Genomic DNA, 13,303 nt, shown 5'->3' with positions numbered 1-13,303 from the left:
TAAGAAACACTGCTTTAGCAGATACAAAAGAGTAACATGCTGTATGAGCCAAGTCTACCAATGTGTATTTGAGGAATATTGATTGTAAGAATGAGTAAGAATGAGGCAAACCCTTGGGTATCTCCTAATAATGAACGAATAAAATAGCTATTCTTGTGCTGAATCATACGTTGCTTAAACCATTTCCAAACGTGGAAATTAGAATAAATGATTGTCAAACATGAATCATATTAATGAACAATGTACAAATTTCTTCAATGATATTTATTAATAACTTACACTATTTTACTTCAAAGATAAATCTTTTTGCAAAGTATAATATGTTAAGGAGAAAACAGAACTAAATATACAAAGCACATCTCTAGATACATACAAATTTAAGTTTGTTAAATTACAGTGTACCTATTTACTGCCCTGGCATTTACAACGTTAAATATATGAACTATCCTTAAAATTGTATCGATGCACAGGTTGATTTATGGATAATTGACATACTATAACTGGCAAAAGCAGTAAAACTGGTTGTGGGTTGAATTTAATTTCTATATACATTGCATGGGTACTTGCCTTTAAATAAACTGTAGCAATCTTGATGACATATCCTCGTTTAGAACGTGATCAGTTGTGTAGAATTGGATCACATCTGCAGTTGGTTGAAGAGAAAGATGGGTGGGGGGTCTATGAATTTATAAACTATTCTAGTTAGCATATTTCTTCTCAGCATGGCTGTAAATTGTTCTGAATGTGAAATAAATTCTTTGGATTAACAATGAAATGTTTCTTGTGACATATAAAAAATATTCTGATAGGACAAGATCATTAGAACAGCAAAATATTGACGGTGGTGGCTGGTATGTTGGTGAAATGCCTCTATTTTTTACTGAAATCCTAGGCTCATGTCGTTTTAACCTATTGTCCTGCTGAGTCTGTTTCATCATTATCCTGTCATCAGAAAGGATTGAGACGTATTCCTGTTCCTAAAGGCGAGAAGGGGTTAACTTTTGCCCACATCAAAGCATCGTTCAATGATATGGCTGATTTCCCATCTTCCAGAAAGAATACTGGGCCCTGCAAAATTCCAAGAAAAAATTACTGTAAGACATCAAGCAAATAATGCAGAACATGAAAATATCGACTGCTTTTATATTTATACGCACACCCACAAACGCAAACACCCGCCAAAATCATCTTCATTTCTCAGATATATGGTAACACATGAGTAAGGTGGGTGCAAGGTCAGTACATTTGGTAACATTCTCTTTGGTTAAGGGTCTTCCTCAGCATAAACCCTTTTTGTTTGTTGTTAAGCTAGATTCATGTTTCTTTTCTACTCATTGTGGCATCAGTCGTGGGCCCTATATAGGCACCACTTGGCACTGATGACTTCAGTTCTGTCTTATGTGCAGTGACTCATAAAGGTAAGGTCATAAATAAAGTGGAAAAATAAAACAGAACATACAAGGATACTCGAAAGATCATTGCCAAACAATATAAAACATTTTCAGGGGAACTGGAAGGTTAGACGACTTTTCAGGATGTTCCATATTTAAGGGACCGAATGTTACAGAAGGTAAGTAACTGGGAGGCATATTTACAAGGACGGCGTTAAAATTATCGCCGCTTTAGCGGCAGGAAACTGCAGCTAAAGCGACGATAATGGCCTTGATAATAGGCTCTTGATAATTCCAGAGAATTCCAATAGAAGCCCATGTTCTGGTGTAAACCTGAGCTTCTATTGGAATTCTCTGGAATTCTCAAGAGCCTACTATCAAGCCCATTATCGCCACTTTAGCGGCAGTTTCCTGCCGCTAAAGCAGCGATAATTTTAAAGCCGTCCTTGTAAGTATGCCCCATGTTCTTCTAATTGATAGTCCTACTCAGATTCCTCTTCTTTAACCAGTCCCAAAGCAGGAGATGTGTTTACGCTATCTACTGAGCACGTTTTAGGAAACTTAGAAGGACCACATGGCCAAATACATACCTTTTCTTCCCGTCTTTTGTGAATTTCTGAATGTATGACAAAATTCTGCTTAAAAATACTGACAATAGGAGTGCAGACGTAACAGTCATTCCTCATCCCCCAAGTAAACTCTTAGGCTTATATGGGCTTCCATTTTGCTAAACGTCAACAATCTAAAGAGGTACAAGGCCCAGAAGTCGAAAGAGCCTGTAATTTGTTCATCCTTCTTGAAGAGGTGATGCACACTGGACAAACAGGCTACATAGTAAGATAATGAATATGGCGAGTGCTGCGGCTCAAATAAACATGCAATAAGAGATGTCAGTACCAATTCCAGATCCTAAGGTGGAACCACAGAGTGGAAAGGGTTCAAAATGCTTATGTCCTTAACATTTAAAAATGAATGCCAATTGAAAAAAGTTGACTCTAGAAGCAGGCACATTTAGAGTTGTCAGCAAGATATTGAGCCTTTTGTCTCCAGAACAACTGAAGAAGGGGTCACCTTCTTCTGTTGAACAACCCAAATGACTACATTCTCCAGCTCTGGAAGTTAACAGCCTTCAATGAAGGATGTCTGACTGCTAGGACAACCTCCAAAACATCTGACTGAAGAGAGAAATATAAGAGAACCCGACGTTCAGTTTCCAAGCGTATAAATTGAGGGGTTTTTCAGATCCATTCCAACTGTTTTGAAATAAGATTGTCCAGTGAAAGCTGCAACGAACGTTCTGAACAAAGTTCTAGTAAGACTGATTCCAAGGTCACTGTGCAGTGGGATGCAATGAGGATCACCTAGGCTGACTTAAAGCTGATCTTCTTACAAACTTCTTAAATGAGGAGAAATGCGAAAAGGCATAAATGCCAAATGCCATAAAGACACCCTAAAGAAACTGCTGCAAATGTTGTATATCAAACAAAAAGAAGCTGCACTTTTATTTGCAAGATATGACAAAAATATCGAGTTCTGCCATCCGGTAAAGATGCAAGGAATTCTTTTTCAGGTTCTCAACAACAAGTAAATGAGTAGCAGGCAGCCCAGTTCCTTATCTATTGTCCATTGCCAGTGGTTGGAGCCTCTGTAGAGCGATGTCTTGGTCTCACATTTCCCACTTTTTCACAGAACACATTCTGACTGGGTTGTCCTTCAGCCGCTGCAGCTGGTTTGATTTCACAATTGAAATTGAAGACTTCACAGTAGAAACTACTATTCTTAGCTCCATAAGATTTATTGCAATAAGTACTTTTATGTACCATAGACCATTTGCTTCCCTTCCCTTTAGATGGGGGTCTTCATCTCATTAGGGCGGCATTGTGTATTGACGGGTTGAGGTACAAATGGTTCTCTGGAAATTTACACTCAAAGACGAGACCACCAATGAAGCTGACAAATCAAACACCAGATATCTGAAATTTGTACCATAGACGATTGTAAAACCGGAAGCAATTGTCCCACAGGTGCCACTACAAAGTCTTCTTGTGAATACAGGCAAAAGGTAAAAAAAATGCATGAAGCCATAAGACCAAATAGTTTCAAAGTGGATACCCAAAACTGCTACACTGTGGTGAGTCAAAGGGAGGGAACAGTGCAGCGCCATACGTGCCTAGATATGGCTCTGCGTCTCACTCTCTCTCCAGTGGCAGACCTTCAGCTACATTGCATCACAGACACACTCCTGCACCAATATACAAGAGTGTGAACTTCATATCTAGCAGAGGTTTTGTTTTGGAAGAGTACCCTTCCAGTACAAAATAGTATGTTATGTGTATTACCATTTTTGTAAAGTGCACAGTTATGCACAAATCATGCTAGACTACCAATCCGGAGATATATTGTTAGAATATGTGAATTAGTCTGTAAGCAAATAGGTTATAAGTATCTTCTTGAAAATCAAGTGATTTCCAGTGAGGTGTAAATGGCAAAGTAGGGTGTTCAGCAAAGCTACTACACATGATTGCGATCATCCTCCTAATCTTAGTTTGCACATTTATTTTGGGAAGGAGGGTTAGATATAGGGGTGGCCATTAAACTGGCTATAGCTGAGTGCAGATGTCTTGAGGGCTATTCCATAAATCCTTTTATGACAGCTGCAGAGCGCCTTAAATGTAATTCTTTTTTGACCTGGAGGCCAGTGTAGATGACTGACATGCCATGTTTTGAATAATCTTATTTTTTTCATTCAAAATTTCAGAAGTGCCAGATTCGGTGTGTTCTTTTTTATTGAATATTTCGGAGTTGCCAGGTACAATGTATTACAGTAATATATGGCTTTATCCTATAATTGCTCAAATTACTGTAAATTTCCGTTCTTCTGGCATGAGAGGCAATAACTTTCTTAAAACACACAGATCTAAGAAGTAAGATGATGTAAGCTGTGGTGAACAGTTCAGCTTGCTGTCAAATATGTATAATCCTATATTGCGAACTGAGTCAAGTGGAGTAGGGTGGTCACCATACTCAGAAGACCGCCATGATTTAGGTCCACATCGATTGGGATCCTCCTTCATGGTTTTTCTGAGTTGAGCTTCAAGCAGTTTTGGTATAGCCATGTGTCTACTTTCGTCATACAGTCAATGAAATTAAACTGTGTTGGCGTGGACACACCATCAATGTACAGAAAAATTTGAGTATCAGCTGCTTAGGTATAAAATCCTGCCTAAATGATTGGATTAGCCTGGCAAGATGGGCCACATAGATATTGGACTGAGTAGGACTTAGTGATAAGCATAGCGAGACACCACACTCTGTTCTGTTGTAGTAGGATGCATCCGGAGGCCTTGTATCTGCCTGGTGACAATTGTTCAGCAAGGATGCAAGCCCACCAAAGTTGCATCCTTTATGCCTAAATCATCAAGCCAGGAAATGAGTATATCATGTGATACAGTGTAAAGGGGTGCTTATAGAGCCAGCAAGAGGAGATTTGCAAATCCACCCTTGTCTTGGATCATCCGCAACCTATCCATCACATCTCAAAGTACTAGTTCTGTTCTATGATGGACCTAGAATTCCAACTGCAAATCATCCAGGGCTGCATTCTCATAAATAAAGCCGGGGGCTTATAAGCTTCCGCCACTTTAAACATAAAGGGCATCAAAGAAATGTGCTGAAAGTTGCTAAGCATCACCAGATCGGTATTTTTTTTTTTTCAGTGAAGGCATGATAATTGTCATTTCATGTCTTTGGGGAACACTGTACTCCTAACTTACAGGCTGAATACTTAGTTAGGCATGTCCATTCCTAGATGATAGATTTTTACAGGACAATGATTTCACGGAGAGACAGATTTTACCTTTAGGACTACCTGTTCTATTTCTTTTACTGAAACTGAAAAATTCAGTTACATTCAAGCATGACCGTTGGAACGAGCTCTGGTGGCCAAAGAGTCTAGGCACTGCCCCTGTCCCTAAGCCAGTAGTGAGGAACCTAGGCATCTGGATGGATACTTCACTCAACTTTCAGACTCAAACTAAAAAGGTGGCGGGAACCTGCTTTGGTCTGTTAGGCAGACTTAAACCCATTCTGGGCTTCTTTGATGCTCCGAAGAGGCAGATCATTATACAGGCTCTGATCATGTCTAGACTCGATTATGCCAGCTCATTGTATCTGGGAGTCAACAAGTCAGAAACACAAAGGCTACAGAGGGTCCAGAATGAAGCTGCTAGAACCCTTTTTGGTCTGCGCAAACCTGCTCAGTGACAAGTGCCATTCACTGTCTCCACTGGTTGCCTGTGGCCAGGCGAATCGAGTTCAAGGCACTGTGTATAGCCTTCAAAATCCTGAAACTGGCATCCTCGCAAATATTAACTGACCTTCGCTTACCCTACACTCCCATGCGATTGCTTCGATCTATGGGACAATGCCTGGTAGTGATCCCCCGCGTGAGAAGGGTTTGTGCCGGAGGTCTTCCTTTCGGAACAGAGCTGCCATCCTCTGGAACTCCTTGCCGGCCCATATTCAAGGGCTCACTAACTACCTCGAATTCAGGAAAGCCATTACAACTTTTCTTTTCTCTTCATTGTAGGCCATCCAGTGCCTTTCCGTGCGTGGCCATTCTTCTGCAGTTCAGCGCCGGGACGCCCCTTAGCTGGGGCAGCTGTTGCGCTTTACAAAAGTTTAACATACCACATAACATAACATTTATGCATGCTGGTTTAGGATGCCTATTCGGGTCAGGTATCTGGTTAGTAGCTTGCAGCTTATTGAAAGATTCATAAAGTGTTTTAATTTTATTGGAAAAATACTGAACTAGTGACTCACATATATTAGGATGTGCTGTATCAGGGATCTGCAGCGACTATGAAAACATAGTTCCTTCACAATGTTAAAAACTTTACCTCAGTCACTTGCTGTGAAAATTCTATTTTCATAGAATATTGCCCTAGTTTCTTTAACAATACCATTTTCAAAAATATTTCCTCAGTCTTCCTACATAACTAACTCTACATTCTGCACTATGGTCCTTTCACCATTTCCACTTGAGCTCATTACACTTACGCTTAAGCGCTTCAAAGTTCTCATTGGTGTCTTTCAGAATAACTCTATGGGCTTGAGAAGGCCCAGGTATGTTACTGCATTTCCAAACCATTGATTTGTTTCATGAACTATGTTGTTTGTATCATCTGTTGTACCTATTGGGTTGTGCTTTTTAGGCTTAGCTTTGAGTCTTTCATGCACTATTATGACAATAGTCGCAAGTGGTTGATCGGATTGTCTCCAGTGTTTGTCAGAGCTTTAACAGTCAAATTTGAATTCAGCCAGTATCAATGACTGGTCAAGCTAATTGGTTTTATTTCACAAACCTTTATCTTAGAATTATTGTGATATGTGACCAATGCAATCTTTCACCCTTGTGTTAGTCAGAAGTGTGTTGGTAAGTCTACCCACTGTGAGAGCCCCAGAATAGCAAGGGTATCTAGGTAATTTCTAGCGTTATTTGAAACATTTAGGACTAAGATTTTTTCAGGCTTTAACACAACAAAGAAGTTACTTACCTTTGCTACCACACTCTTCTGGCCCAATCTGGAGCTACTATAATGACTTGGGCTATATCATTTGTGATGTTCTTCATAATTCAAGGCAGGAGAGAGGCAGCAGTGGGGAGGTGTACAGGAGTCCCACACTCCACTCTAGGTGTAATACAGCTCCAATAGAAAACCTTCTTGCGTACAAAAGTGCTGACACTGAATGTTTTTGTCAGTGGTGAAAAGATTGAGCCAGGGTTCACCCATTATTGGAAGATACCCTGCGCCAGCTCTGAGTGTAACTTCCACCTATGTGCCAGTAGGCCCTCCACATCTGTAACTGGCAGAATCATCAGGCCATTTCCCTTGTCATGCACCCCTGATGGGAACTCTAAACACCATTGAGGACCATGTCCCATTATGGATGGCAATAACTGCCCTGAAAACAACTGGTGTTAAGCGACAGAAGGCCTAGGCTCATTCAGCAAGACATTTGTTTCCTGGATGCCTCAGTTCCCTACGATTCTCTGGAGAGGAAATGAGTTAGGATTAACTTTGATGGTAGATGCCCAACCTACTAGACTCTCAGAAGATAGGGTGAAGTGTCAGGAAAACAGGATCACCTGGAGCAGACCTGTGGCATCAAACTACCTGTATATTCACAGGTGGGCAAGAGCAAAGCATAGCCCAAGTGCCTATCAGAATGTCAAACAGGGCTTTGTTGACCGGAAACAAGGGCTCAGACAAAACCTGAGTATGTATTAAAACTTCTATGAGGATATTGGTCTTTACTTCTATAGTATGTAACTGTAAGTCAGCTTGACTACAGCAAATGAGGTTGTCTCGTCAGTTCCATGGGTCTAAATACCAGGCTACATGTGACTGAGATGGTGCAGGGAATATTAAGATAGCCACAAGTACTTCAGCCATGTTAAATGAAGTAAGAACACCTCTTTTCTTATCTTTTCTATACTTATGGAATATTTAAAAGTCCACTGGGACTGCGAATGCAAGTTCTGGTTTACAAGAGTCAGTCAGCCAGGTCTGAGTATTAAATATCACATCCAATTTACTATCAAGTTAGCTTTTCTTATTTCCAATTTATGTTTGGGGAGAGCTCTTATGTTAATTAAGCCCAACTGGAAACTCATGTGCTTCGCTTTAATCTGATTTCCAACTGAGTGTGTAGTAGGTAACAAGTAGCTAATCTCAATATTGGAGGAAAAGGACATGGTCAACGAATTTTCTGTAAAATTGTAACTCATATCTCTTCCTTTCAGTATTTAATTCCTGGAGCATTATAGTCTGACCCCTCCTTGATCGTTTTGAAACAGCCAATGGAACTGGTTGTAGCGTCGTCTGGGTGCAAATGGGTTTGCCTTTGGCACGCCTGCTGCGCGTGCCCACGCAGCGAGTTTGTGAGATACTTTCCCACCAGTCTGCGAACGCTCAAAGGGAGCGCAAGACCAAGGGACTAGAATGCTGATTCTTTTTACCCGAATACGGCATCCGCTGGCTAAGACAAACTCCCTTCAAACCTAGTAACTTAGTGGAGAGCGTCTAACTGTTAGATGTCAGACCCCAAGCAATCTGCTACATGAAATCACATATATGAAATAAAGTTTTCTATTTTGTATGTGTCCTGTACAGTACAGCACACATGCTACCTTAGAAAGGTTTTGAGACGCCTGCCTCAAGGAGGTGTAATTTTTGGCGCAAATCCTACTGTACCTTTTTTAGTAGATAGGGATTTGCGTCAAAAACCATGAATGATTGCATGGCAAGCAATGCAAAGGTACCATTCAGAATACCGCCCCTTTACGCAAAGTAGTGCATAGCACTACTTCGCGATACTTTAGGGCAAATTACATTGCAAAACAAGTTTAGAGATAGAAAGTAAATATCAAAACAACAGTTTGCATTGGTTTGCAGCACTTCAGTTATGCAAACTGCTGCTAAGTACTAGTAAATCTGGGCTGAAGATTCTGCTGAATGGAAGTCATACTGAATTTCTGATTCCTCCAAAATTTGTTCAGAAAGTAAAGGTTAACACTAGTCGGGAGCTTGTCTCCTTTTTTTAATACAAAAAAGTGTTTGAAGTAGCACTCATTCCACTTCTTTTATAGAATCTATAAAGCATCCCATCAACATAATTTTTTGGTGGAGAGAGAGAGTGCCATGGCAAAAAGCGTTCAGACATTCTGCAAACTGGAAGAGAGTTCCCCAAATATTCTATCTTACACACTTTTTAGATTAGTGAAAGAAATCCCTCATCAGTCACAGAATTGCAGTACCAAAGCTGTTCCTGACAAAGAACCCAGACTTATTTTTGAGGGGTCTGAGCTTAGGAGGAGAATGAAGAGAAGTGGCATCTGAGACCTCATCATTTGCTTATGTGCATGGCTTAAAAAATGGTATTAGTCAGTTATACGGTTTATGAAATCCCTAAACCTCTGTACTGTTGTGGGAAATTTCTAGCCGGCCAAGTCCATCCGCATGAGCTGTAGCTACTTTCTTTGAAGCTCTCTAGATTTATTGCTGAAGAGGACCTTGCTCTCAAAGGACTTGTCAATCGCTCCGACCTGGACGTGCTTTGGAACACCAATGGGGCATATCCAGGAGTGATGATGCTAACCACCCCCAAACCTTTGCCGTAAGGCCCAATGCATTAACCATCTTTACCTCCTGATTCAGTGGCACTGAATGATAGGTGGTGAGAAAGAGCTTGTCTGATGACACATTTGGCGCTGGAGTGGTCTATACTAAGGCAGATGGATCTAGCTCAAGGGGGATGCTGTCCCTCTCACCACAAGGGGAAACAAAAAGAGGTTCTAAAAAGCTAACAGTGACATCAAAGTTGGCAGTGAAGGATGCAACTGGAATCAGAACTGAATGAAGGTTGACCAGATACAATAAAATCTTCAGTAGGTGCAGCAGGGTGGCGCTTTGCCACTGATAATGGATGACATGCTTCACCCTGCTCTGCCGGATCCCCAGAAAAAGGAGAGCTTTACTAGCAAGACAGTTTCTCAAGAAATGGGGCTGACTTAGAGGATGTGGACTCAGATCATTCGCCCCTCTTACTCATTCTGCGCTTAGAGTCATGAGAAGAGCAGGGCTCATGTACTTTTTATGTCATTTCCAGGCAGGTGGTATCAGTAATTGGTTTCGTCCTGGAAATCTGGATTTCGATTTAGATGACTCCGATGCAAAGTAATTAATAGTGCATAGATGTCACAACATACTACACCATGACTGGTGCACCAGAGACAGCAAATTCGCATCCGTAGAGGACAGCGGCCCTGGGCCTGCACCAGGAATAGGTCTTAAAGCTATTGAGGAGATACTGAAATAAAAGAAATGTTGAATGCGATAGGCTCCAAGTCCTAGGGTGTATGAGATGCAGAACAAAAACATCTAATTTTCACCTTTTATCTCTTGTTTGGTGCCTCAGAAACCCACAACTGATGCACCAACAGTGCCAGCAGGTGCCGGGGACAGAACAATGCTATAAAAAATCAACAGCCAGACTGATCAATCGGAGAAATTTTAAGAAGAGAAATCTACAAGAAGGTATATTCAATAGAAGAATTGCTTACCTATGTAAATATTTTGGTTCAGATTTACAAAGCTGCTGCGGCAAACTTTCATGAGGATCTTGCTTCTCGCCAGTGCCGGCTGCAGTTTCAAAATCGGTAGCATCTGGTTTTCTGATGGAATCTGCGGGGCAGAGAAGGGCTGAGCAGCCTTCAACGAGTGCCAAAGGCAGTGCACGGAGCTGCCCCTTCATGCAGAAGAACAGCCGCTGCTGCGTTATTGATAAGCCTCTCCGAGCCAGGTATGCATGGTAATGGGGCATGCGGATGTCAGCAGGGCCCTACCCCATGCCCATGTCTCCCATGGGCGCAACACTGATACGGACTGGCAATATCTCGTTTTGCCTCGTTTTGTGCCTTGTGCCCCTCTCTCCCCGTTTTCCTCTGTGCCCTGATCTTGTTTTTGCTTCGTTTTCTTTGCCCTGTGCCCCCCTCCCCTGCCTCCCTCCGCACCACCTTCTCCCGCCGCTGCTTCCCTGCGGCCCGGCCTCCTGCTGTCCCCATTCGCCACCCCGCTCCCGCCTCCCAGCTGCTCCTCCCTCCCACAGCCCTTCTTATGGAGGCCGTGCAGCGGCCGCACAACAGCTGCGCGCAGCAGGCGCGCCTAGACCATGCCCAGCGCCAGAACCCCTGTCCCCCGCCGCACCCAGAGCCCCCGAGTGAGATACGACACCGCTGCCCTCACCGCACTCAACACCGGACGAACACCCGCCTGCTACCGAGCCACCCCGAAGCGAACCCACGGACCCTTCACCTGCCAAGCCTGCAAATACACCTGCCTCCGAACCTGCAGACCGCCCACCGGACCTCGCAACAACAACAACCACCTCAAAAGCATCCTCCCCAACACACGGTCTATCCACAAGCACGCCGTCGAACTCTGGGACCTTTTCGACACAACAGCATCAGACGTCGCCTTCCTCACGGAAACCTGGATGAACGCCTCCTCGGCCCCCGACATCGCCATAGCCATCCCGGATGGCTACAAAGTCCCCCAGAAGGACCGCGTCAACCAAACCGGGGGAGGAATCGCCATCGTCTACAGGAACACCATCAACATCACAACCATCACCGAAGACTCACTCTCCGCCGCCGAACACCTACACTTCCAGATTCACACCGACCCCAAGACCACCCTTGGAGGAACACTCATCTACAGACCCCCGGGCCCACGCACGCAATTCAGTGAAACCATCGCCGACTTCATCAGCCGCATGCCCTAGCCTCACCAGAATACATACTCCTAGGAGACCTTAACTTCCACCTGGAGAAAAACAGCGACAACAACACCACCACCCTACTCGACAACCTCGCCAACCTCGGACTCAAAAAACTGGTGAACACCCCAACCCACATCGCTGGCCACACGCTCGACCCCATCTTCTCCGCCAGCAACCACGTCTCCTTCAGCCACTCCTCCGGACTACACTGGACCGACCACAAATGCATCCACTTCACCTTCAAAAAGAATACATCCCACCACCGCACGCAACAAATCCCGCACAGACACTGGAGCAAAATCACCACAGACCAGCAAGGAACTCTTCAACATCGTCAAAGAACTCTCCAACCCCAGCGCCAGCAACAACGACATCACACCATCACAAGAACTCTGCAACTCCCTCGCCACGTTCCTCCACCGAAATATTGCAGATATACACGCCAGCTTCGGACCCCAGACTCCGCCTCCAGTCACCGAACCAACGACCCCCACCACCACCCTCAGCGCCTGAACCCCCACCAGCACTGAAGAAACCACCAACGTCATGAACTCCATCCACTCCGGCTCCCCCTCGGACCCATGCCCCCATCATATCTTCAACAAAGCCGACACCATCATCGCACCCCATCTCCGGAACGTCATAAACATCTCGTTTGCGTCAGCCACCTTCCCCGAGAGCTGGAAGCACGCAGAAATTAACGCCCTTCTGAAGAAACCCACAGCAGACCCCAAAGACCTCAAGAACTTCCGCCCCATCTCTCTTCTTCCCTTTCTGGCCAAGGTCATTGAGAAGACCGTCAATAAACAGCTGACTGCTTTACTCAAGACAAACAACTCGCTCGACCCTTCCCAGTCCGGTTTTCGAGCCAACCACAGCACCGAGACCGCCCTCACCGCAGCCACCGATGACATCAGGACCCTGACGGACAACGGAGAAACAACGCCCTCATCCTCCTGGACCTCTCAGCAGCCTTCGACACCGTATGCCATCACACCCTAATAACACGCCTCTTCAACACTGGGATCCAAGAAAAGGCCCTGGACTGGATCACCTCGTTCCTCTCCGACAGAACCCAGAGAGTCCGCCTCCCTCCCTTCCGCTCAGAAGCCACCAAAATCATCTGCAGCGTACCCCAAAGATCCTGCTCAGCCCAACGTTCCTCAATATCTACATGAGCCCCCTCGCCGCCATCGCACGCATACACAACATCAACATCATCTCCTACGCCGACGACACCCAGCTGATACTCTCCCTCACCAAAGACCCAGCTATCGCCAAAACCAACCTACAGGAAGGAATGAAAGACGTCGCAGAATGGATGAAGCTCAGCCGCCTGAAGCTGAACTCAGACAAGACGGAGGTCCTCATCCTCGGACAATCCCCCTCCGCCTGGGACGACTCCTGGTGGCCCTCAGCACTGGGCTCCGCACCAACACCCTCGGACCACGCACGCAACCTGGGATTCATCCTGGACTCCACCCTCACGATGACCAAGCAAGTCAACGCCGTCTCGTCATCATGCTTCGAAAAATATTCCGGTGGATCCCCACCGAAACCAGAAAGAT

At 44.3% G+C, this 13,303-nt stretch overlaps 1 protein-coding gene across 2 annotated transcripts in view; it reads right to left on the bottom strand.

Annotated features, from left to right (window-relative positions):
* Window positions 1-255: 255 nt before the first annotated feature.
* Window positions 256-13,303, bottom strand: part of WDR17 (WD repeat domain 17) — a 953,840-nt gene continuing 940,792 nt past the window's right edge. For both annotated transcript variants that reach the window (XM_078677682.1, XM_078677683.1), the window contains exon 30: window positions 256-1,068. In XM_078677682.1, coding sequence (XP_078533808.1) covers window positions 949-1,068 — 120 coding nt within the window. In that variant the 3' untranslated portion in view covers window positions 256-948. The remainder of the gene's footprint in view (window positions 1,069-13,303) is intronic.

The sequence above is a fragment of the Lissotriton helveticus genome, chromosome 2_1, assembly GCF_964261635.1.
Source record: "Lissotriton helveticus chromosome 2_1, aLisHel1.1, whole genome shotgun sequence".
Lineage (NCBI taxonomy): Eukaryota > Metazoa > Chordata > Amphibia > Caudata > Salamandridae > Lissotriton > Lissotriton helveticus.
Note: the sequence above shows the minus strand (reverse complement) of the source record. Positions and strands in the feature narration are given on the sequence as shown.